We start from the raw sequence: 26,102 nt of genomic DNA on the forward strand, positions 1-26,102 counted from the left end.
AACGCCACGCCCCTTCCGCTTTTTTCATCACTCGCCATTGCCATCTATGAATACAGCGCAACAGCTCTGACTGCAAGCTGCAATTGCCCGAGTGCTGACCGCTAACAACTTCCGGTGATGCAGGTCACAGGCCACCGTAGGTTAAAGGTGACCTGCTTTTTATTTTATTTTTTAAAATACTTTTTGTGAAAGTGAGACTGATAGGATGCTAAGTGTGTGCACTTACACAAAAATATGTCATTTTAATAACGCGCACACAGACACACAAATGTTTTGGTTTTTTTCCTCCCTCTACACCCCTCACGATCGACTAGGGACCAGTCCGCGAGCTACCGGTCAATCGCGATCGAGTTATTGGGCACCTGTGCCATAAGAACACACCTAATAGGCATGAGTGCCCTCCAGGGGCAGAAATGAGAAGGTCAGCACCGTGACAGTGGTACATTGTTGTGGGTGTATTTTTTTTTTTCAGTTTTTCCATTTTATCCTTGAACAGTAATTGCACTGCCAGATATTTTGAATAGTAATTTTCGGCTACTGGATAATTGTTTTATTCATTGTATTCATTCAGTTCTGTGGTCTACCTTATTTGAAATTTTATATTAAAAAAATGGAGAAAAGATCATCAAAAACTGCAATTTATTTCATGTAATTTTATGAAAAAGTAATGCATCAGGATATATACTGTATTATTGGTGTCTAAAAATAACCTATATGGAGACACTAAATTTTGTCCATAGCACACAACTGTTGCTCCTCACCCTACTGTTTCCTCATATAGGCATGGTCATACCCTCATTCTGCCACTCATACTATCATAAAGCCCCTCAAACCATCTTACCAAACATTTTATGCTAGATATGGCACTGGTAGCCAGCTGGAGCTTGTTAGCTTCTTCGCTTATTACTGAAGTCTCCATTTATCCTGATGTGGGCGATCTACCCTGTGATTGAAGAGTCTTTGATCGCACTGCCCTCAATACACTATACTGCCCATCAGCATTATATCCAAATACTACTGCCCTAGTGGACTCGCTCTTCCTCTTAAACACTCATTAAGTGGATTTGTTATTTTGTTTATTATTATTATTTTTTAATCTTGAAAATTTACTCTCTTTCAGGGGTCCTAAATGACCTCTCATCCTTTTGCCATACACAACTGCGTGTGTCTTTTCAAAGAAGTGTAGGATTGGCTGAAATGTAATTTTCTAAACCCAAATGAAAATAAAACTGAATTGTGATTGTTAAACCTGCGCACACCACTGACCTTGGTCTTCCTCAGAGTTCCCTTGAAAAGAACCTTGGCGTCATGATTGACATTTCTTTTAAACGGGATAAGCAAATCAGCGCAGTGGTGAAAGCAAGCTTCTTTCAGCTGTGACTGGTTGCCTAAATTAGAAATCTTAGTTGCCTTCTGACCAGTTGGAAAAACGAATTCATACATTTATTACCGCATGCCTGGATTACTGCAATTCCTGCATTATGCCCCGAATGCTTCATCCAGTCATCGCTTACAGCTGGTTCACAGAATGCGGCTGCTCGCCTCCTGACAGAGCATTGAGATCACATTACGCCAATGCTGCAGTCACTTAATAGGCTGCCTGTGTCTTTTAGGTTTCAATTTAAAATTTAGTTTGTGTTAAAATCCTTGAACAGCCTGGCTCCTGTACACTTGTCTGAAATGTTTGTATACCAGCTATTGTTAAACTGTCCCCATTCATGGTTGAAAACAAGAGCTGAAGGCATGTGTTTGCAGGACCAAAACTTTGGAATAAGCTCTCCCTGAACATTTGCTGTGCTTTATGTATTGAGTGTTTCACTCTAAAAAACAATGTTGATAGCAATTTTTTTAACACATTATGTACACAATATATGCACATGCAGTAATCACTAGTTGCTGCAAACAGACGAACGCTGCAACCACAGAAATGATACAAGCAAACAGAAACAAACAAATAAATGCATACCCAAAAATGCAATGACATAAAACTGCGAAAAAAACATTTGAAGAAATAAAACTTTACGGTATTCTGCAGTTTCGACCATTGTCCCTTGATTGGTTTAAAAAAAAAAACAAAAAAAACCACACATTTTGTTATCCCGCAAGTGACCAGTTCTTTACGACACTGGACTACCCCAGGACTCCAGCCGAAGTACTTTCATTAAGGTCTGATGTTGCATTCCAAAATAAAAGGCCTCTAAAATCTGCCATGATTGACCTTAACATCTGTTTAAAAAAAACCCAAAAAGCATTCAAATGTTATTATCCCTCATGCAGACCACATCTACAGGACACTAAAAGACCTCAGGACTGCAGCCAAAAAACTTTAACACAAATCTAACGTTGGATTTCAAAATACAACTCCTCCTCTACAATTTCAACCATTAACACTGATTTTTAAAAGATATTTAAAAACTAAAATGTCACTATCCCCCAATGAAACCAGTACTTTCAAATAAATCTGATGTTACATTTCAAAATAAAATTCCTCTGAATCCTGCAGTTTAGACCATTACCTCATCTTGAAAAGTCATTAAAAATTAAAATTCGTTATCCCGCAGCCAGACTGGTTCCACAGGACACTAGACTACCTGAGTACACCAGCCAAAGTACTTTCACACAAATCTGTTCTTGCATTTCAAAATAAAACTCCTCTGAAATCTGAAATTTAGGTCGTTACCCCTGATAAAAAAAAAAAAAAAAAATCTAATTTCGTTATCCCCTAACCCGGGGGTCGGCAACCCGCGGCTCCAGAGCTGCATGCGGCTTTTTAGCGCCACCCTAGTGGTTCCCTGGAGCTTTTTCAAAAATGTTTAAAAACGGAAAAAGATGGGGGAGGTAAATATATTTTTGTTTTAATATGGTTTCTGTAGGAGTACAAGCATGACACAAACATTATTAACGTTTTCCAATGCTGTAAAAATGCGTAGAATAAATAGATTTGCGTCATAGCCTGCGACACGTTTTTATTAGCAGGACGGGATGCCAGTCAGATGGCTGTCATTAAAAAAAAAACAAAAAAAACAACATTTCATGTACAATTCACCGAGGGTACTGGCAAAGAATGGGAACCTGGAGGGCCGAGAGAAGCATTTTTAAACGGTAAACGTGAGCTTAACTGAGCTACAATAGTTAACACGCTGCAAAAGTGCGTCCCATGACTCGATTATCTTAGCGGCTGTTATGGCTGTTGCTCATTATGGCATGCGTGTGTGCGGTCACGGGTCGACCTCGGGAGGTTGATTGATCGAAAAGTAGATATTCCGTCAAAAATGGTTGGGCACCGCTGCTCTACAGGATATGCACTGCAAGGGAAAAAACATTTAATCATGAAGGCTTATTGTGTATTTGTAGCCAAGTTAGTCATTTTCATAGTAGGCTAATATAGCTAATATCGATACATACAGCATGTGTTGCCTTCATTGTAAGGCAAATACCGTATAAGGCTTTTAAGTTTTTGCGGCTCCAGACATGTTTGTTTTTGGGTTTTTTTGGCCGAATATGGCTCTTTCAACATTTTGGGTTGCCGATCCCTGCCCTAACAAGACCAGTATTAGGTCACACTCAACAACCCCAGGTATCCAATTAAAGTACATTTCCAAATAAAACTCCTCTGAATTCTACAGTTTTGACCATTACTACCCATGATTTGAAAAATCATTAAAAAGTCAAATTTCATTATCCCCCAACCATACCAGTTCAAAGGCACACGAGACCACGCCAGGAATATAACCAAAGTAAAATTCCTGGCATGCTGCTATCTGAAAATTTGACTATAAAGGGGTTATACAGTGGTACCTCTACTTATGAACGTCTCTTCATACGAAATTTTCAAATTACGGAATGTCTCAACAGGAAAATATTGCCTCTTGTTATGAAAGAAATTTCAAGACATGTAACTGGTCTGTTCTCAACTGCTTGTAGTCTCAGACCTTCACTACAGAGGGTGCAAACATACCGTGGAACAGCTGTAAAATCTCGCTTCACATTTAACTGTATACAAACATTACATCCACACACAGACATGAAAATTCCCGGGGGGAAACCCTACTTTGCGGTTTTTCATTTTTCGTCTGGGGGGCTGGTACCAATCAACCGTGAGATACGAGGGATTACTGTAGTTCCTTTATCAAGACTCAGAGTTGTGCCAATAACGAGGATAACCACGGATCAACATCTAGGTTTCATCGGGGATGATCTCGGTCAGGCACACATCTAGTTTACAGTAAGTGCGCAAATTTATTATTTGTAATGCTATATATGATTGGGTATCATCAGAATAACAGTAAAAACGAATGTTACATCAACAAGCGGAAGCATGTAGATGCTAAATAATAGACGGCTATTATTTACGATGATATAAAGATCCTCGAGGACTCGTGCCGTAAATTACATGGTGCATCCTGTCTGAGCGGTAAGAACTAAACCAAGAAAGTGGCCACATGAAATATTACAAAACTCAGAAGTCGTATTGCCGTAAATTACATGGTGCGTCCTGTCTGAGCGGTAAGAACTAAACCAAGAAAGTGCTACGCCTGAAACACCAACACATGTTTTGAGGCGTTCGAAGAGTATATTTGGATGGATGGTGTCACCGGCAGCGCTAAGATTGAGTAATAATAGTATTGATGAGGTCTTGGAGTCCATAGCTTGGAGAATATCATTCGCCACTTTAGCAAGAGCTATCTCAGTAGAGTGGTCTGCCCTGAATCCTGACTGAACAAGTTCAAATGGATTATTAGAGATAGTTGGGTCAAGGTTTGGTCGCGTAAGTAGGGGTCTTAATACGGCAGTATTAAAAGTAGCTGCCAGACCAGTGATAAATTAGTAATATTTAAGATGGAAGATCCTAAGATCAGAACAATTTTTTAATGAGTTTGCAAGTTGTCAGACAGTTATTAACCTTAATGCCCCTATTACCATCAGTAATTATCAACATAATGAAGATTAATATTTTAGTAGACCTGAAAGATATACCTTATTTGAATATTAGAAAATAAATGAGAACATTTGAAAATAAATGAATAATGACATTTTTACTGATTAAATGTGCATCAGAGTTCCCATTCTTGTCTTGAAATTATTTTCCCAGACTTTTCCATGACTATTACAGTATGAGTCCAGTTATCATAGAATACAATAATAAATTCCAACCCCCAAATTTAGAGAATTATTATTTTCGACAATTGTACCTTACATTTTGTATATTTAGCTTCTTTCCTTCAATGTTTCCTTCAAATATCATACCAAATTAGCCAAAAAGAAAAATCCCCCCCAAAACGAACGCCTCCTCACAGCAACAATCGGATAATTTTTTGTGAACGTGAAATTAACATAAGATTTCACTTGGATGTTGACATCTAACTTTCATTGCTAAGTAAATCAAGACAATCGAATACAGCTGATTGATTACGCCCAGGTGCGTAACATCAGATAAAAATAGCTTGAAAAGCCTGAGCTCTGCTCCTCTGTCCACTTTCAGAATATTTTAATAGAGGTGAATTCGTCATTTGTTTTTCTCAATCACGTATTTTCTGTTTCTGCTGTCGGACAATGGAGTAAGTATGAAAGAAGTCCTGGTTGTCATGGTTGCTGCAGTTCTACTGAAACCAGAGATGCATTTTATCTCAGCGCGCACAGCCAAAAGTGACGGCACACCCCCGACAGCTCTCTGTCACTCAACAGAGGGCACACAGAGGGGGAGAAAAACATCACAGTCGATATGCATCACTACAGCAACATTCTTGAACTGAAAGTCACCAACTTTGCTGCTTATTTGGAGAAAAATTCTGACTTGAGTCTGAAAAGTTGGTAACATTTCATAATTTTAAATTCAGTTTTAAGTCGATTGGACTTTGGTTGCAAACTAATTTTTAGGGAGGGGCCTACCAGGCAGCCTCCTCAGCCAGGGGTGCTCTGCATCTCACACCTGACGCCAGCCAGCTCATCACCCACCTGTTGCTCATCAGCTCATTTGGGCTGGTATAAGTTGGCTCCCAAACCAGTCCTCAGTGCAAGTTTGTGTTGTAACCACCCTGCAGCAAACCCTTGTAGACACCTTGTGAAGTTTTCACTTCCTCTGTGGACATTTCCTCTCCCCGTGGACTCTTTGTGCTCCGACTCAAATGCTAAGTGATAGTTATGGGTCCATGAGGCGTCATGAAGCGTGTTGACACAATGACATACTGTGCTGATTCTGTGTTGATACTGTGTTGCTGACCACTGACACCTGCTGGAATTTCAAAATCCCTGCAGGCAACCCACTTGACAGACTAAACTGGCTGATTTGATGATGAAGTGTATACAATATCATTCACACCTATGCATTCATATTGTATTATTCAATATGTTTGAATAATGTGAAAATTATGTAAATGAGGATGCTAGTGGGCTTTGTCTTCAAAAATCTTTATTCAGAAAAATAAGTTGCTCCAGTGTTTTGAATTTGAGTCTGTTGCGTTTCTTGCACGCTATTTCCCCTGCTGTGGAGAAGACGCTCGCATGGCACTGATGATGCCGGCGTACAGAGGAACTCCTTTGCGTACAATATTCCCCTCTGCCAGGTACCGCTGGACCTCAGAGAGAGCATCTGCTGTTGCACCTCTTCCCAGACTCCCCACCTCATCATCCAAATGCTGCCACGGGTCATCTAAAAAACAAAACCCAACAAAATTGGCATTTAGAACAATTTACAAAAACAAATAATGATGAGTAACATGCCAGATGTAGTGTCAGAGGGCTGTGATGGTCCGGGCTGGGCCTCAATTGTGCGTCCGATGACACACACGCAGTCAGATCGTAGTCTGGATATGGCCTCCGTGCAACTGGAGGAACTGCGGAATCCAAGTGATTTGAATCTGGGGTCTAAAAGTGTTGCTAAGGTTACCACACTAATAGACTCCGGACTGTGTGACTCAACGCATCTGGTGTTCCTGGAGTTGTATGGCTGCCTGTGTGTGCAAGGTTGAAGCATGATGCTCAAGTGCATGTTAAAGCATTTTCATTATCGGGATGACCTTAGAACCAGACACTCGCCTCTCTTCAGACAACTCCACTGCAGCTTGATGGAATGGAGAAAGCACCAGTCGTGGTTCTCTTATGATGGTGACTTATCAGCTGTTAGTGGAGTCAAATCTATCTTTAGGCCAAAGATACCTACACTGGCTCCCTCTCATCATGCACCCTTGACAGGATTTCATAAGTGCTGTTCCAGCGTGTTGGCACCTCGTTGATGAGTTTCAGGGTTGGCCGTCCCATCTGTTGCTGCACCTGAGCGAGCTTCTCCTTGGCTGTAGTGCTTGAATGGAAATATGTGACAATGTGCCGAGCTTTGTTTCTGATGTCTGTAAGTGCAGGGACCTGATCGCATAATTTTCTAACTAATAAATTAAGACTGTGTGCCATGCACATTGAGTGGCGAATTTGGAGGTGTCAAGTGGACGCGATCATGTTTGGTGCTGCGTCACTCACAAGACACTTACTTGTTGGTTATGGCCCAGTCCTCCTTCATGCCCCTTTTGACCTGGGCCAAATTGTCAGCAGTGTGATTCCGTGAAAAGTATTGCACTCCAACACTGATGAACACAACTGCATATTCGAATTAATGTACTGACAGGTGAGTGGCAAGTAGGCCTCCATGTTCACAGAGGTCCACGTCAGTTGTTATACTCACTGCCACAGCTCGCTGTACTTCCATTTTCACTTTTTCCCGTTGTTCCTGATATTTGTTGGCCAACATTTTTTTGATGGTCTGAAAATTAAACCAAAGGCAAATAATACATTTAAAGTAAGGCGATTCATCTCATCTACATCAACTACTACTTAAAGGAACTTTGACACGGACCTTTCTTGTCGGCAAAACATATGAGGGTTCAAGGACCTGAATCAGTTCATTGAACCCTTCACTCTCCACAATGCTGAGGGGCTGGCAGTCCTTGACAATGAAGTTCAGCAGTGCCTGATTGAGCAACTGCTTCCGGGAAGCTTGATTGTCAAACATGAAGTGGGGAGTAAACCAATAATAATTACTGATTGCCAATTAATCATCGACAAAACAACTGTGAAAAGGTAAGAGAATGGCTGTATATCTGAAGTTATCCTGGGTCTATGGGGAACTTCATTCTCATGCCTGGCCCGATAATGCCTCAGCATGGAGGAGGTGCTTTTGTTGGCATATGATAACTCTACATGGCAAATTCGACATTTCACCTGCAATAAAATATGTGAATAGTAAACTAGGAGTTACCTTGAAATTAATTTGAATTAGAATGGAACAAGACGTGTCAAAAATCTGAGAGGCACTTGGTGAGACAAGGAGATTTGAATAAATACCTTATTCTCCAAAAGGAGGTCAAAATGGTCCCACACTGTTTTCCCTGGAGCTGCTCCATAATATGCATGTACTTCCACAAGCAAGGGTGAGGTTTGGATCGTATCGGCAGGCGCATCGCGTCGACAGACGCACTTCCTTATAAACACAGTTTGGCGGGCTTTTGCGGCGTCGACGCCCCCTGGACTGTGTCGACGCAGTTCATGCATCGGTCACGTTATTGTCTTGAAGCAGTAAGCGCACCGACGCAGGGATTTCTCTGTGAGCTCGACGCGTGGGTCGACGCATTGGTGTTGCTGGACCCATCACAATTAAGTGAGTTTTCAGTTTGAATTCTCCTGAGTTGACTTTGCAAAGCCAATAAACTACGCCAAGTTTCGGCTAATGCCATCCTTGTCTGTTGTCGTTCGTTTTGGGGTTACATCCAAACCCTAACACTAATAAATTCAACTTCAAACTGTACAATGCTTATTTGCTTTTTCAATGCAAAGATTCAAAATTAATCAGTATAAATTTAATTTATGTACCGGTAATTCAAATTCAGCTTTTCAATCCAATTCTTCAAGTTAAGCGATTCAAATTCAGCCCGTACTCCTCTCTCCATCAAATCAGGTTGCTTTAATTAAAAAAAAAAAGAAAAAAAAAGTGTGCTTTTGAGCAACGCATTTTAGACATTTTATCAATAAACCTGGTAAATATTTTAAAATGTGTAAAAAAAAATACCCTATATATAATCCGGTCTTTTGAAGTTGAATGGTGGTCATTGTAGTAGGACTTGCAGCAAAGGTATGCCAATGTCTGGAAAAACCATGATGTTTTCATACAAGTTCAGTGTGTGTCTTCAACAGCCCTCGCCCTTTAGGTTGGACACACCCATGTATTATACCCCTTTCCCACTGCCGCAAAACCATGGGTAAACACACATTTTTGGGCAGTGGGAAAGGCTCACTGGCCAGTGTTGATAACATCGCGCGCCATCGGCCTCGTATATAGCACGCCCCCCGCAATTTCGGCCAAAAATTCACGTCGTCTGCGTTGTCTCAGTCGTAGCAAAAAGTTGATCCTCCGCTGCTTTTCGACCATTTTGAGGACGGTAAAAAGCATGATAAAAGAAAGAACACTCTCCTCCATGTTGCTTTGTTTACCACCAAGAAATCTGTCGCACTATCATCTACGCCGGGGTGCCCAAACTTTTTTGACCGAAGATCTACTTTTCGATCAACCAAACTGCCGCGATCGACCCGTTACCGCGCATACGCACGCACGTACACACGCATGCCATGATGAGCAATAGCCTGACGCTGAGGCACGCGACGCACTTTGGCAGCCTGTTACCGATTGTAGCTCACGCGTACGGTTTTAAAATGCTTCTCTCAGCCCTCCGGATTCCCATTCTTTGCCCATCCCCTCGGTGAATTGTAGATAAACTCTGAATGAGAATAATGATAACGACAAAAGATACAACGAAACAACTCTGATCACAAGCTGCAATTGCAGACTGCTGAGCGCTAACAACTTCCATTGACGCAGTCACACGTCACCGTAGGTGAAAGATGACCTGCTTTCTTTTCTTTTCTTTTTTACATACTTTGTGTGAAACAATCTGATTGAATGATTAGGGTGCAGTGTGCATTAACACAAAAAATATATTACTAACATGCACAGAGACACAAATGTTTTGTTTTTTTTCCCGCTCAACACCCCTCGAATCGACTTGGGACGAGTCCTTGATCTGCTGGTCGATCGCGATCGACGTAATGGGCACCCTTCATCTACACAATCACAGCGTGGTGACGTAACCAGATGCAAAGTGGTGGAAGGGGGGAGGGGGGCGCAGAATTGCCTTCTGTTGGTCAATGGGAAAGGGACAATATGCCAATTGGTTGCGTGTCGCCACGGATCACTACTATCCACTAGTTTCAGTGGGAAAAGGGTATTAAATTCCCAATGAGAAATAAATGAGAGGGCGAGCGGGGAGATCCTTGGGTGACGTGCAGAGAACTGAAACCCAACGCTTCTCCTCGTTTCCCCCTCGAGTGATTGGTACCAGAATCAAGTGTCTCCTTCCTCATTGGGTCTTTATTATGAATGTCTAATACAAACTAAGACGAACTCAAATTAAATCAACAGCAGCAAGAAAGAAACAAGTCGGAGTTTCAAAGGATTTATTGTTTACTGTAGAAACACTGTACATTAATTACTTTTTCTGAGACTAGTATTGTTGTACAGTTAAGTGGAATTTCTCAACCTTCAACATAAAGATAATCAAACCCATAACACATCAACTTGTCTCAATTGTCTGTGGGAAAAAAAACAAAAAACAATTGTGGCATACTGTATGATGTAAATGCTCTGTTTAAGTACACTGTCCTTCAGAATGATTCTGATTTCCTTTCCCACCCTTGAAAACAAACACACACAAGGAAAACTCTCTAAGAATACAAAGACCCACAGTCAATAGAAAAACATACACACCGATTCTTGATTACTGTTACTCAAAGTCACTGATGGCGAAACACTCTCCTCTTAAAGAGACACAAGCAAAAACGTCGAGAGAAGCAACAGTAGTCCCTACTCACAGCAACCACCCCCGCCTCCCTCCGAAAAGCCAAGACAACGTTTCTATTGCAAGCAATACTACCAACTTTGACTGATAAAAGCACAAGTTCTATGCATTATAAGACTGAGTCACATTTTGCTGAATTGTAAGACCTTTGGACTTAGAAGGGGATCAGTGTTACGCAGAACCACGACTGGGCCCGCACAGTCCATCCAAAGAGAACCATAAACAGCCATGGCACTATCCTATCTTCTTAATGGGAGCTGTTGATGTCGAGTGGATGCGTAGGAGTTCATGTGAACTGAACAAACAGATCATAGAGAAAAAACATAAAATACAATTTAAAATGTCAAATTTTGTTGGGTCGAGCTCATAGTCCGTTCCTGGGGTTGGGACCGTAATTATAGAAATAGTGGTATATCTGTTAAAGTGTGTAAATGCATTGTTCTTCATTTTTATATGCCCCTTTTTTTTCAATGTAAATACAATAAAATGTTTCGATGCGATACAAAACAAAAATATTCAGACAGATTTATCCTTCCCTTCCCTTCGTACAAATCAGTCATTTTATGTGCTCTTCTCTCTCGGAGAAAGTCCACAACAGTTCCTGTTCGATTGCTCCAGCCATGAGAAACAAGAGATCCTTATAGACGTTGGCCCGTAGGGGACAAAAAGCAACGGTGAAGGTTACATCTGGCTCCACGGTTCAACGATACTGGCAACCTCGGCGAGAGATCCATAGACATTTGTTCTGTTCACTACTCAAGACGGTTTAGAACTGTTGAAATGCTTGGCCACTCATTTAGCCGTGACAGGTGTTGAAATGCTCAGTTTGCTTTTCTAAACCAGTCTTTGCTTCCGCTATCCTCGCAGCTTGACGGCATGACACACAGCAGTCAGGTTAGCCCCGCCTTCCAAATAAACTGAGTGAAAGGGCGGGGCTTGCATGCATATGCTGTTTGTTCCAAGGCAGTTCAAAGAAAGAAAGAAAGATAGAAAGAAGAGGCATTGGTCAATAGACTGAAACTTTTCTTGTTTCTTAAAATTCGATTGTTCTCTATCAGTTATATTGACCTGATTGTTTCATCATCATTGTGGCGCCTTATTGTCTTCCGAGAAAAATATATTTGCAAACCTGGGGGCTCTTCAATGTCTACGTTTGACTCTGAAGACAGTTCAGTCTGTGACATCCATTGATTGTTCAAACGGAACTTGTTTTTCATCTTTTTGGATTCTCCGACCCGTCCTCGGTGTCGAAATAAAGCATCTACGGATGCCCTGTTACCTCCTCCCTATCTCACTCTGACGTAGGAACTGGATGTTGTTGGCACTGTCAGCTAGCTCCGGGTACTGCTCTATGGACAGGACGTAATACCCGTCATAACCCAAAACCTTCCCACCGCTCAGCAGCTGCCTTTTCTCTCCCTCCGTCCACAGGCGAACTCCCTCCTCGCCATCTCTGACGCGCTGCTGTTCGCGGGTCCAGGCGCTGGTCAAGGCCCTCTGCCTGGCGTGCTCCAGGACGCGAGCCTTCTCCTCGTCCAGCGTTGTCCCGTAACGCACGTGGAGTGCCAGGGCGCCGTACTGCAGCTCCACATCAGCAAAGCGCCGCGTTCGGCCGTTCATCACCGTTGTCGACTGTGACACTGTCACGTTCACACCGTTTTCCAGCGATTTACGGCCCGAGGTGAGCCGCAGTGCGCCGAGATCGTTCTCGGGCAGGCTCGTCTTGATGAAGTAGTGGGTGTCCCGTCCTTCCACTGTAAAATGCAGATCCTCCAGGTAAAACGCATTGTTTAGGACCGCGGCCACTTTGATGCAATCCTCGTTAGCAATGTTGAGAGCGCTGGTCACCACGCGGCCTTGGATAACAGCGAGCATCACTCCTTTCCCGATGAGAGACTTGATTGTCGCAAACCAGAGCCACGGTTTGGCGTGGTCCGTATGGCGTCGGCTGAGCTGGATTTCTGGCATCCGCTCGAAAGACAGGAAGGCCCGAGACTGACGTGTCACCTCCTGCTGGACACCTGAGATCGACTGCCATACATGAGACACAGAGTTCAAAATTAAATTTGACTTTACTTGAAATGCTCACATGCACATTCATAAACATACACTGTAGTGTCATAAAATGCGCGAGGGAGTGAGTTGCAGGAAGGAAGCAAGCGGATAGCAGAATGAACCGAGAATGTTTTTTCGGGTGAACGTAATTTGACCTTCTCCAAACGTTTTTGGCTTTCGGACTTTTTGCTCAACGAGCTGAACTTTGATCCATAACAAGTTGATGCATTTGAATTTCCAGGGCCATCTGCTTCCATGCCTGGCTGATTCTTCCAGTCTCTTTCTCTTTTGCAACCTGGTGATTCTATCTATTCTGACACTTGAAGCCCGGTGGCCAATTCCCTGGTTGAAACGCAGAAATGGCTGTTGATAGGTGGTCCTTTGGTATTGTCTTGGTCCCATAATGTCGAAAGGGTAAGCGCAGGTTGAAAATAAGCTTGCTTGACTGCCGATTCTAACTGAACCAGGAAATGTATTGCTTCATAGAGATTTATGGAAAGCAGGGGTGTCAAACTCATTTTTGCCGCGGGCCACATTGTAGTTAAACACATTACACATACAGCATGCAACGAAATGATGGATAACTAGTTTTAAAATCAGAAGTCAAGAATAATGACTGTTATTGTGGATTACATATGATAATTTGAAATTTTGGTTCAGACTTTAGCGAGCATCATGGAACTTGACATGCTTGATTTGCTTTCGCGGGCCAGATCTGGACCGCGGGCCTTGACTTTGACACCTGTGATGTAAAGTAATGAAATAGTGATCAATTAGATATGCGTATCCCCCCCAAAAAAAAGATCAAATTCAGCTCACCAGTAAAGGGTCTCGTGCATTTCAGATTCATCTTGGAATTTCACCCAAAAACTAAAATGTGATTGTTTTCCCTCGCCCACAGGGATCCATATTCACTTGTACCACAAATTTTGGCTGAGCACAAAACATTAAAAAAGTAGCCTGTTTGAAAATGATTGTCAGTAGCTTGTGCGAGTAGAAAGTAGAGCTGGAAAAAAAGATCCGCAGACCATCATGATAATGAATCGTATACTATCTCCACGTATATTAGGGCTCAAAAGACTTGATATGTACCATACTCAACAAGGGACTACAAGGTCTGTGTGAGTCTGGTAAGCGTTAGGAGAATGTTGTACTGTGTCTTCAAAGCAGAACAAAAGAATCCAAAGTACCGTATTTATCCTTGAAAAAGCCAACTCCTTTTTTCTAGTTGTCACGGTCTCATTCTTTCCCTGATAAGAATTGAATCTGTCATGATCTTTTCCACACCCTTGTTTGTTTCTTATTTGCTGTTTCGCTCACTTTTTTAAAATGCAAGTAATTGAGTCCCAATCTCATAAACTGTACCTTGTTCTGTTGCATCTGGGCTATTTCCTGTCAACAAACAAAGTGACGTAGTGGAAGAAAGAGGACAAAAACCAAAATTGTTGAGAAGGGGAAGAATGATTGGCTTTCCTGGATGTCTTTCCTCGCTTCATTTCCTTTTTCATTATGCTCACTTCAGCCTCTCTGCTTTAGTGCATTTCCCCACGTGAAATTGCCTCTTGATTTCCTCATGTTATCGGCACTCTCTTGGTTGAAGACGCTTCCCAAATTTCTTTGTTTCGGACTCAATTTTAGTTTGAATTGTCTCGTACCCTTGCTGTTGCCTGTTAATGTCTTTGTTTTAATTCAACACATTTTTTGAAATGGGAAACAATTCAGTCTGTCACCGTTCTGACTTACATACACTTGTGTTTGTGCATTTCTATTTCTTAATTGACCGTATTTTCATGATCATGAAGCGCACTTGGAAGTCTTAAATATTCTCCAAAATGGACAGGGCGCCTAATAATGCAACACGCATTGTGTGTGCACTGAGTTCCAAAAATCTGTGAATGTTGTGGCGTGACTTTCATGTGCGCTCTGCTTGACTGACTGATATTGTGCCATCAGGCTGCTTGTATAGAGGTAAGGCAGACGTGACTGAGGACAGCATGTGGGGAAAGGTGCGTGTGAAAGAGGATGCTAAAGTCACGCCCCTAGTAAGTGTACATATTGCTGTTATGTGCCTTGTGCAAAACAATATCAGTTTGGCTTAGGACCCCCGAAAATGGCACCAATGAAGAGACACTCTTATAAAGAACATCGTAAATTGCAAGCTATCAGTTACACAGAGGAGCATGAGAGAATTCAAGATCAATCAACTCTTGGTGCTGTCGTTTTATGAAACGGCGCCATTTAGCCATCTGGGCAAGGACTGCCGTGGCGCAGCAGCATCCGGTCGTTGACAAGGCAAAGCTGGCTATCTTATGCTTCTACTTCAATAAAAAGATTCTTCTCAGAGCCGCTGTGAAAAACCAAGTGCAGCAAATGAACTCGGAGCTTGCCATCACTCCGCGAGGCTTGACGAAGGAACTCCAACTGCTGGGCATCGGTGTAAACAGGGCGTTTAAAGTGAAGTTGCGAGCGGCGTGGGCGTTACGAGTTACACCACAATTTGTAAATGGATTGTGAATGTTTGCGCTAACGTCAATGCTTTAGCTAACGTGTCTGCTTGCACCGTTGTTCGAGCTTTTGCAAAAGCCGGCCGGTTTCATTTCTGAGGAGCCGCACGGCAACGAGACTGACTCCAACATTGACGCGAGGAAACCTGGCACGTTTGATTGTGAACTTGAGCAGCTGTTCATTTCAGATACAGAAGATTACGACTGAGGGATGTGAGGATGAGAATTGATCAAAAAATCATGTGAGTACATTGTTAAGCACTTTAATAAAGTACAACCAAACTTGGTTTTGCTTCCGCTGTCTTTTTAAAAACATACGCGAGCATGCATGCATGCCACCGTGTTTTTTTTTTAAGATCGCATGTTTTACATTGCCTGCGTCCAATGGTGCGCCTTAATATTATTATTAAATGTATATATGTGTTAAAAACAGAAATGGCACCCCGAATGAGACTGCACATTTTAACACGATGCGCTGTATGGTTGCAAAAATGTGTTATATTTATGTTATCACAATACTACGTAGTCAATGAATAGTCGGGATATGTTATTTGATAAAATTCCACAATTTGAATGAACACAAAGTATTTAAACAGCTGCCAAATGTTGACTTCTGTGTATATGCTATCGGCATGATGTTTATTTTTGGGGAACAGAACAACTGTTGTTTTGAGGGTGTGTGAATATTACTCACAGGCAGGTCATCCCACAACTGACTCTTTTTCATCTCCAGCGATGGCTGTGTCAAGTCAAATTTTGGAATGGGGAATCCTGGAATTGCGTTGTGAAGATGGAATCCAAACGTGACCAACCAGATGTTGATATCTCAAAAGACAGGCAGAGCAAAAAAACATTAAAACCACCTCCTTCCATTTTCAGTGCAACTAAGAAATTCAAGTTGCACATGGCACAGTTAATGATGCTGCTCTTATAATAATATTCCCACTTGTCCAAAAACAATGCAATCTCAGTGCAATTACACAAGATCAAACACAATTTAGGGTGCTTTCATTCACACAGTTTGCTTTCTGTGTTCCCAGTCAATTGATGGCTTTCTACTGGGTGCATATCCCCCGAGTCACGCAAACGACATGGAATGGCTCTTATCTGTTAGCAGCGGGCCCCCGAATAGAAAAATGAAGAGGCTGGGTTTTATGGACCGGTGAGTAAAACAGCAGGGACACCTCTACGAGTGACACCACAAAAATGAGTTGTCAAAAATGTTTTACAAATGAACAACCTCGAAATAATTTGCAGACAAGGCTCATTTTCCATATTAATTCAATCTGTAAAAGTCATACAATAAGGATGGTTTCACATTTCACTTTTTATGAAGCAACATGTGCATTTTGCCGTTCGTTTGTGTTGTGAGTGCATGTCGAAAAGAAATTGACAGCATGAAGGCAAATCCCTTCTTAAGTTGTAGTAGGATATATTTTTATGCGTAAAAAGAGAAATGCGTCCTCAATGACTACAACTGGATGGCGAAGATAAGGACGTTTAATGCGTCTGTGTAAGCCCTTGCAACACGTAAGCCGATTTAAGTTACATAATCACACCCTGGGAAATCCATTCAGCAATTACAGCGATGACAAACCTTGAGCGCGCATTTTTGCAAAACTGGCTGGCTGCAAAATGACTTTGAGACCCAGTTTGTCACAACCTGGTTTTTATGCACGACATGTGCCAATCGATTTTTTTCATCATGAACATAACTGTACTCGATAATTCAGTGTTACCTGTCACGTATTCTTTGACTTGATGGATTTTGCTGATGGGGTTGTTGCTTTGGAACATGTAAAGATTGAAAGGCTGAGGGTCTTTACCAACCCTGGTCCATGTGCTGACGTCAGGGGTTGTCCACCTACAAGAGGACACGTCAGAGTTTGACCAATCACTGACAAAGCGGTGGCACACAGGACTCAGAATATCAGAACAAAGCAAAGGAGACGGAATCAGGGACAACTTACCTCCCAGCAGGGATGTCATAGTCTCTGTCTCCGAAATGTAGCAGTCGTGTCAAAGGATCAAACAAGCCTCCGTGGAAACCAATGACCAGCACAAAGTCTGGGTTTGAATCAAAATAAATCTCGCCATACGCTGTGTACTGCACCTGCACATTTTAAGGAAGACATTCTGTCAATTTGGAAAAGTTGTAGTCATAAACTTCTCACCAGCACATTTATTCATTCCTGATGTCCCAAGCAAACACGCATACAAGCTGCTTTCACACTTGATTCTGTGCAAATTGGCACATCAGAGGCGTAAACCGTAGAGCCGGGATGTATTTGTCTGTCCCTTTCAGACAAGTCCTACTAAAACGGCTTATTGCCAAGGAACATGTGTGCGTTGCGCGCAATTCTCGTGGGTTGCCACATTCACATACTTACCGGTAGATACAGGACAATGTCGGCGTGACAGCGACGAGTGCTTTCAATTCAAAAGGGCAGTATCGGATGTTGAATTTCACACTTCGGCGTTGGCTGGTCGGGTTTCGCCTCTGTTAAGCCTCTGATATGACGTTGGGAAGTTCCCGAGTTGACTTCAACCCCCCCCCCCCCCCCTTGCGACTCACAGGACAGTGTGCTGTGAAAAAGCTGTGGAAATTGTGGCTAAGACGACCATTGGGTAAGGGACGACACATACCTGCTTGAGTAGGAGTCCGTTGTTGCTGAAGACAGCCAGTGGGGTCCCAGTATTATCACACGCAATATAAAACTCTTCTCCACTGCTGATTTCCATCGCAAAAACGTGGCCCTGTGCAATATATATAAATTTTTTTTAATACACATTCATGTAAAATATGCTAATAGGAAAAACAAGGCCTTGTGCAATAAGCATTTTTATTTCACACAAATGTAGAAAATTGCTATAGATTTGAAAATTTATCAACTGAGAATTGGAGTTATGAGATGTAATTCTAGCTTAATTGATTGTGGCGCTCCTGGCGCAACAGAAATTACAGTACACATATCAACAGCATCTGTTTGAACAAAATATGTTGATTAATTGGGGCCTCTTCAAAATATAAAGCTCCCCCTACTTTCCCTTCTAATACAGATTATGTAGGGTCATGATCTTTTTAATGGCTTCTGGAAGGGAGCTGGCGGCAAACAGCCTGCCATAAATTCAAAGCTGAGAACAACATCAAATCGCAATAAGCCAAGCCATTTAGCACTGACCAGAGAGCGTAAGACTCGAATAAAATGTTTTACATTTCTTTCCTTTTCCAGAAAGAGCAACAGAAACATGTTGCAATAATATCGCAACACATAAGTGGGGAAAAAAATCTGTTCACATTTTCCAGCTATCTGGTAAGCATTCTCCAAGATTTTTATTTGTGGGAGTTTATTATTTATTTATTTTTACATCAATCCGTCTAAAAACCTCTGTGAGGACAGATTTCACTCTTGTGGAAGGGGAGACCACTGGCTCACGGTTTCCATTGTATAAACCCCAATTGCAATGAAGTTAGGGCATTGAGTAAGATGGAAATAAAAACACAGTACAATGATTTGCAAATCATTTTCAGCCTACATTGACACTGTATATATATATATATATATATATATATATATATGTATATCTCAGTGGCATTCTGTCAGGGCCTTCAAGGCCTTCTCTGAAAGCGCAAACACAATCAGAAACCCAGATCAACATTTACAACTTAAATTAAGTGGAAATAATAAAATTCCAACAATCTTTTGTCTTCATTTCATTGCATATGTCTTGACTGCGTGACTTTCAGTCCTCTGTGGATTAATTTTTATTTTATTTTTTTGGTACAATCAGATTTCGGCTTAGATTTGTTGCCGTGCACATATTAATTCGTCCAATGCCTTTTCGGTACCTCGAGTGGCAGCCGTCAAAAAAACACACACACACACACACACACACACACACACGCACGCACGCACGCACGCACGCACGCACGCACACACACACAACATGCACGGTGGGTGCTGGACCCTATCCCAACTAACTTCGGGCAAAAGGCGGACTACACCCTGAACTGGTTGCCAGTCTGTCAGAGCACATCGAGAGACAAACATCAACCATTCACACCCACATCCACACTGTCACTGCGTGGGAACCGATCCCACGCTGCCCGCTCACAAGTCAAGCGAGTGAACCACTACACCAGTGGTCCCCAAACTACGGCCCGCGGGCCGGATCCGGCCCGCCTCCGCATTTGGTCCGGCCCCCTGAAAATACCACAGAGTATTTTGATTTATTTTTCATCGATGTGGATTTGTATTTGATCACAAAGTTGGGCTTTTGCAATAAAATATTCCTTAGTTCTGAACTGTTTTCATTATTAACTATTAATTAGTAACTATTTCATAAACACAGATACAATAAGGTGACATTTGGTGCATCTTTCTGTGCCGTTATCTGGCAACGCCAGAAAAAAAAAAATCCGAAACCCGCCCCTCTCTCAGAGAACGGGATCATGGCGAAAAGGTTCGGTAAGAGAAAAATAGAATGCAGGGTATTTAACCCAAAGTGGACAAACGACGTTTTTGTTTTTGTTTCTTTCAGCGCAAAGAAACGTCTGTCAGTCTCATCTGTCAAGAGGCGGCTTCATTTTGTGTGGGTTTCTGGAAAACAATCCATTTTTACATTTCCGTACTCTTGCGGTCACCCTTTTTCTGTTCCAGAATGACCCCGGCCCCCCATCACAGAAGCGAAAGCTTATGCGGCCCTCACAGGAAAAAGTTTGGGGACCGCTGCACTACACCATCAACGACTTCTTATTTTTAAGGTGATACTTTGTTTTCCTTTGATATAAAAGTACCTATCTGGCTGTACAACAGCTTTTTTGATAAGACAAACACAACATAAAAACAAAAGAAATTCAGAAGAGTTACCTGCAAGTCGTAGTAAAAGGAGGTGATTTCGGAGCTTGAGTGGTTATAAACATGCGTGATCCTGGTGGGGTAGTTCAGGTCAGCATAGAAGAATTGCAGATGTTGTCCTAGACTGTTCCGAGCTGCCACTCGTCTACCCAGACCATCGTAACGGTACTGGATGGTCCAACTAGCGGCTTTACTGTAGACCCGAACAAGAAGACCTAGCAAAATCAACAGGCAAAATAACATTAGATTTAAAGTGAAAGATGCCGTGTGTAAATTTAGAAGCATCACATTATGCCAGGAGGGTCCAAATGGACATCATGGTAAAACCGTATTATTGGTACATGGACTTTTTAAAATTAAGGTTATGATTCAAACAACACAGTACGGATTTGAGAAAAAAAAAAAAAAAAAGAAGAAATATTTTAGCACAAAAGATTTAACATGCTACATCCGTAAATAAAAACACAGCGATAAAACAATCAGAGATAATAAATAAATAAATAAACACTTTTCTATGCAACACAAGGATCTCAGTATTCATTTGAAAAACACATCTATCCTTGAAGGCCTGCTACACACTGACTGACATGGCCGAATGCAACTGAACAGGAAAAATGCAACAAAAGTAAAACAAAAAAATGAGCACAAAACTCCCGTGACCCTAATGCACTTTGATCATCGACCCCGGCAATGGAAAAACTGTGAACCTGTATGTTCTTTTTGAGAAATTATGCTTTGAGGCCCCACATATCTGTATACTGTTGTGAGGCTCAAAATAGGCTTTTTTGCACCTCATAAAAACACATTGAAAAGCAAAACTAAAATTCAATTAGTTTTTTCCCCATCTGTGGAAATGGGCTAGACACACCCACTAACGTGGTGTGACGTGCTTACGTTACCTACGTTTGTACGCCGCTGTATCGGCACACAGATGCTGGCCCGACTAGACCAGTACAAATTTCATAAATAAATACGCCGAGGAAAACACAATCTTACTTTAAAAAAAAAAAAAAAAAGAAAGAAAGAATCGTTCTCAGGAAGGGATGACGAGGAGTAATTAACAGAAGATGGAGAAGCCATGTCAATTCATCCATCCATCCATCCATTTTCCGATCCGTTTTATCCTCACAAGGGTTGCAGGAGGTTCTAGAGCCTGTCCCAGCTGTCTTCTGCACTGTGAGATCGACGCGCTAACCACTTTTCCACCGGGCCGGCCATGTCAATTGCTAAGCTAAAATACAGATTTCATCGTGAAAAACGGAATAATGTGCTTAATGGGGAGAGCGAGTGGCTGGAACCGTCTTAGGCATGGTGCATCTGTATCTATCTTGCCAGTGTAGCGTACGTTCTACTAGCTGAACTGCAGCATCGTCTATCCACGAGTGACGATGCGTCTATGTCAGGGGTGGGCAATCCCAGTCCTGGAGGGCCGCTATCCTGCATGTTTTCCATCTGTCCCTGTTGCAACACACCTGATTCAATTGTTCAGGCCTCGACAGAGCTTGCTGATGATCTGATCATTTGAATCAGGTGTGTTGGAGAAGGGACAGATGGAAAACATGCAGGATAGCGGCCCTCCAGGACTGGGATTGCCCACCCCTGGTCTATGTGATGAAAATAACGCTGCAGTTCCGGACCACACTGGTCATCTGTAGTTTCAATTCGTCCATTTTGTGGATGACGGATCTGGTGTTGGTGGGGTCAGCAATCTGGAATCGCAATTTTGCGATCAGAGCCGTTGAGCGATATCTTTTATTGTTATTATTCTCATTAAGAGTTTGTTCCATGTACAATTCAGCGAGGGCATTTGCAAAGAATGGGAATCTAGAGTGCCGGGAGAAGCATTTTAAAACGGTACACGTGAGCTATGATAACATGCTGCAAAAGTGAGCCCCATGCCTCCGTGTCAGGTCTCTACTAAGGTAGGCAGTGAATTCCTTTTCACAAACCCAGAAACTCTTGTGCCTACTGTATTTTTCCGTTTCGTTCATCTGAGGGGCTGTTATGGCTGTTGCTCATAATGGCATGCGTGTGTCAGTGTAATAGGTTGATTGCGGGAGGTTGGTTGATCGAAAAGTAGATCTTTGCTCAAAAAAGGTTGGGCACCCCTACCTTAGACCGACATCAATGAGGTTCTGATGAGTAACAATGAAAGGAAAACAAGGAAAAGAAAACACCAAACTGGAGCGCTATGAGCCTCTGCGCCCATACCAGCCGCTGCACCCGTAAGCGTCGCCATCTTGACCAAGTGCAATTGCATATGTATTTAAGTTGAATCATTGTTCAAATGATTTTTTGGTTCCTACCTTTGGAGTTGTACTCAAATATCTCTGCCCCTCTCTGTCTGAGAAAACCATCTTCATCCAATTTGTACTGAACATCCCCCAGACGAGTGATTCTGTCTCTCAGGTCATAACGCAGAGGTGTCAACCGACCGCTGTTTCCCGGATTCAGCAAATGTAAATTTCCATTTAGGTCATAATTATACCTGCAAGTCCAGTTGTGAAGGCTATTAACAACAGCAATCTCCTATTAATGGCGTTAAAATAAAAATAAAAACTCCTTATATGGTGTATACCTTACCTCCACATCATTTTTTCATTGAGTGAGACTGTCTGCAACTGTCCATCAACATCATATTCATAGCCATATTTGGTCGTGTTGGCAAATGGTCCTATCTTAATCTCGCGCTTGGTGACTCGGCCCATGGTGTCATACTGAATGGTGATCCAGTACATCAGAGACCTGAAGATCTCATACTGGATCTCCTTGATGCGGCCATGCTGGTCAAAGTGCTTGGTGTAGGTCATAACCGCTGTGGAGATGATCTAAATTTGTGTACACAACGAAAGGCAGTCAGTTGTTTCAATTCCTGACTGTGCTCTTACAAGAGGATTCCAATGTCACTCTGCACTCTGCAGACACACGTCATATTCATGACCAGATTATCAAATTACGCAAAGCCGTCTTACCTGGTTGATGTCATAATAGATGACTCCAAACTTTCCAAATTGCTCCACCTTTCCTGATATGTCATCAAATTGATAGAGATCGATCGGCAGCGGCGTCTCGTTGATTACGGCCTGCATGCTGGTGACTCTGAAACTATTGTCGTAGGTGTAGTCAAAACGGGCGTTCACCATCCCGTCCTCGCTGAAACGGAATATCTGCCGGTCCACCAGTGGGCCAATTTGGCGGTATCGTATGGAACAGATAAACCCTTCGGTCTGCAAGTTGACCGTCTTCAGCACACCCGCCGTCTCGTCATATGTGAAACTGACCCGAGTCGAATCATAAAGAATCTCTGCCAGCTTGTTCTGAGGAGAAAGATAAAACGGTGTCATATTGGTTCACACCACCAGATACCGTTCACGTCCTATCGCCTTCGGTGTAGTTGAGACAAGCTGTCAAACACTCCTGTTCATTCACCACTGCAGCATCTACAAAAGCCGTTCAGACACCCTGGGGACCGCCTGATATTGCTTGTGCGCTTCCTGATTTCCCCGTGCACTATTGATCTCACTCTGCTGTCAAGAACCAAACAAAACGGAACCTTGACGCAAACATCCAGACTTGAGTCCTCTGTTCTCCGTAGCGTTGAGAATGAACATCGTCAGCAATGAAATACCCATATGATAAACACAATATGAAAGACAACAACCCTGCTTTTTTTCTTAAACACTATCGTAAATATGTAAGTACATTGATAATACCTTTGAAATATGAAATGAAATACCTGTCTGCGATATTTGTACAATATACTGCGTCCAGTTCCAAGATGGGCAACTCTAAGGAGCTGATAGAGGAGAGAAAAAGTCATACATTTTAAGACTTTACATATTTATGTACCTCAACAATGTCCATCACCTATAAGCAGGCATATGCATTCTGTCAATATTCAACATCGTCGCCAGATGTCTTCATTACATATTTCTGAAATAGTTGACTGATAATTTCATAGTAACACCGTCAATTTGCACATCTCTGCACTGCCAGTATGTTTTTCACTGTTGTGCCATCAGTACTGTATTCATCGGTCTCACTCATCTGCACATTTGTATGTGATCAGTTCCACCAAACTACTGGACACTTCATAGTGCTGAACGACTAACTGTCAATTTGTGTTGATGTACTACATGTACATTTTCTACCGGTGCCTTTTTTCCGAAAGTACTCGTGTGTCTCCAGCAAGACAAATTCTTTGTGTTTAAACATCTACTGGAAGCAGTCACTCACACAGCCATCACAACCATAAAAACCCAAATTTAACATGCACAGATTTGGCACCGTAATTGAGTGTGTGTAATTTGGAAGCCTCGGTCTAGCTCAATGAGTTAAAATACAAACGAAGCTTTTATTGTTTCATGGGGGCTCAGATGTTATTTACTCGTACTTGTTTTTTCTTCTTCGTAATAGTAAAATTAACATACGGACATAAACACATTGGCTGCTTCAAAGGGGCTGCAAAGTGTACTGGAATTATTGACCCTTGTGGTGTTTTGACCAAAGCATTTAACGTGCGGTACATTTATGAATACATTGTTTTATTTTCAGGCATAGTTATTCTATGGTCAAAAGTTACTTTCAGGGAAAAAAAAGGGGAAATCTGTTGTACGGTATCTAATCTAAAATTAAATGTCACGGCAAATGGCGTCATGTTAAAAGTCATGCCCATCGTCAGTATTACTGATGTACACACCTGTCCCTCTTCAGAGTAGTCCACAGTTACTGAGGCGTTGCTCTCCGGTGGAGTGTAGATATTTCTGTAGTAGCCGATGGATCTGATGGTCTGCATGGTGTGTCGAGCCACGCTCGGCATGGTAACAGCTGACAGGCGGTCCCCTGAGTCATAATCGAAAATGTACTGGTGCTGGCTATGCAGCAGTAAGACCATGGACTGTTGAGACAGACAAAAAGAGTATGTAACACATCAACGGTCCAGTAATTCCAGCTTTGGAGACAATTAAATTACGTTAAAATGACTTGAAAACTTAAACACCCAATTCCAATGAAGTTGGGATATTGTGTGAAATATAAATAAAAACAGAACACAATGATTTCCAAATCATGTTCAACTTATATTTTATCAAATACACATCAAAAACAAGATATTTAATGTATCCTCACGAGGGTTGTGGGAATGCTGGAGCCTATCTCAGCTGCCTTCGGGCAATAGGCTGGGTACACCCTGAACTGGTTACCAGCCAATCACAGGGCACACATAGACAAACAACCATACGTGCTCACATTCACACTGAGGGACAATTTAGAGCACAGGTGTCAAAGTCAAGACCCGGGGGCCAGATCCCGGCCCGCCACGTCATTTTATGTGGCCCGCGAAAACAAATCAAACATGGCTAAAATATGAACAAAAATTTCAAATTCTCATATGCAATAAATAAGAGCATTTTCTTGCTGCCAAACACCTCATTACAGTAACGTAAACAATAGTTGAATAAACCGTTATTTTTGACTTCTTTATATGATTTCCGTCATAATGGCCTTCCAAGGGAAACGGTAACTAAAATGTGGCCCGCAACGAAAATGGGTTTGACACCCCTGATTTTGAGCATTCAATCAATTGACGTTTTTCAAATGTGGCAGCAAACCGGAGTACCCGGAGAAAACCCAACCAGGCATGGGAGAACATGTCAACGCCACACAAGAAGGCTGGAGCCGGATGCAAACTCATGACCTCTGCACTGTGTTCTCTCTCTCTCTCTCTCTCTCTCTCTCTCTCTTTCTGTCACTCTCTCTCTCTCTCTCTCTCTCTCTCTCTCTCTCTCTCT

At 42.2% G+C, this 26,102-nt stretch overlaps 1 protein-coding gene across 7 annotated transcripts in view; it reads right to left on the reverse strand.

Moving 5' to 3' along the window:
* Positions 1–10,479: 10,479 nt before the first annotated feature.
* Positions 10,480–26,102, reverse strand: part of tenm3 (teneurin transmembrane protein 3) — a 329,661-nt gene continuing 314,038 nt past the window's right edge. For all 7 annotated transcript variants that reach the window (XM_019879750.1, XM_019879749.1, XM_019879748.1 and 4 more), the window contains 11 exons: positions 25,013–25,210; positions 24,050–24,109; positions 23,286–23,630; positions 22,897–23,141; positions 22,620–22,801; positions 20,326–20,528; positions 18,101–18,211; positions 17,425–17,567; positions 17,194–17,318; positions 16,149–16,279; positions 10,480–12,926 (listed from right to left, as the gene is read on the reverse strand). In XM_019879750.1, coding sequence (XP_019735309.1) covers positions 12,171–12,926; positions 16,149–16,279; positions 17,194–17,318; positions 17,425–17,567; positions 18,101–18,211; positions 20,326–20,528; positions 22,620–22,801; positions 22,897–23,141; positions 23,286–23,630; positions 24,050–24,109; positions 25,013–25,210 — 2,499 coding nt within the window. In that variant the 3' untranslated portion in view covers positions 10,480–12,170. The remainder of the gene's footprint in view (positions 12,927–16,148; positions 16,280–17,193; positions 17,319–17,424; positions 17,568–18,100; positions 18,212–20,325; positions 20,529–22,619; positions 22,802–22,896; positions 23,142–23,285; positions 23,631–24,049; positions 24,110–25,012; positions 25,211–26,102) is intronic.

Source organism: Hippocampus comes, unplaced genomic scaffold, assembly GCF_001891065.2.
Source record: "Hippocampus comes isolate QL1 unplaced genomic scaffold, H_comes_QL1_v1.1 scaffold158, whole genome shotgun sequence".
NCBI classification, from domain to species: Eukaryota; Metazoa; Chordata; class Actinopteri; order Syngnathiformes; family Syngnathidae; genus Hippocampus; species Hippocampus comes.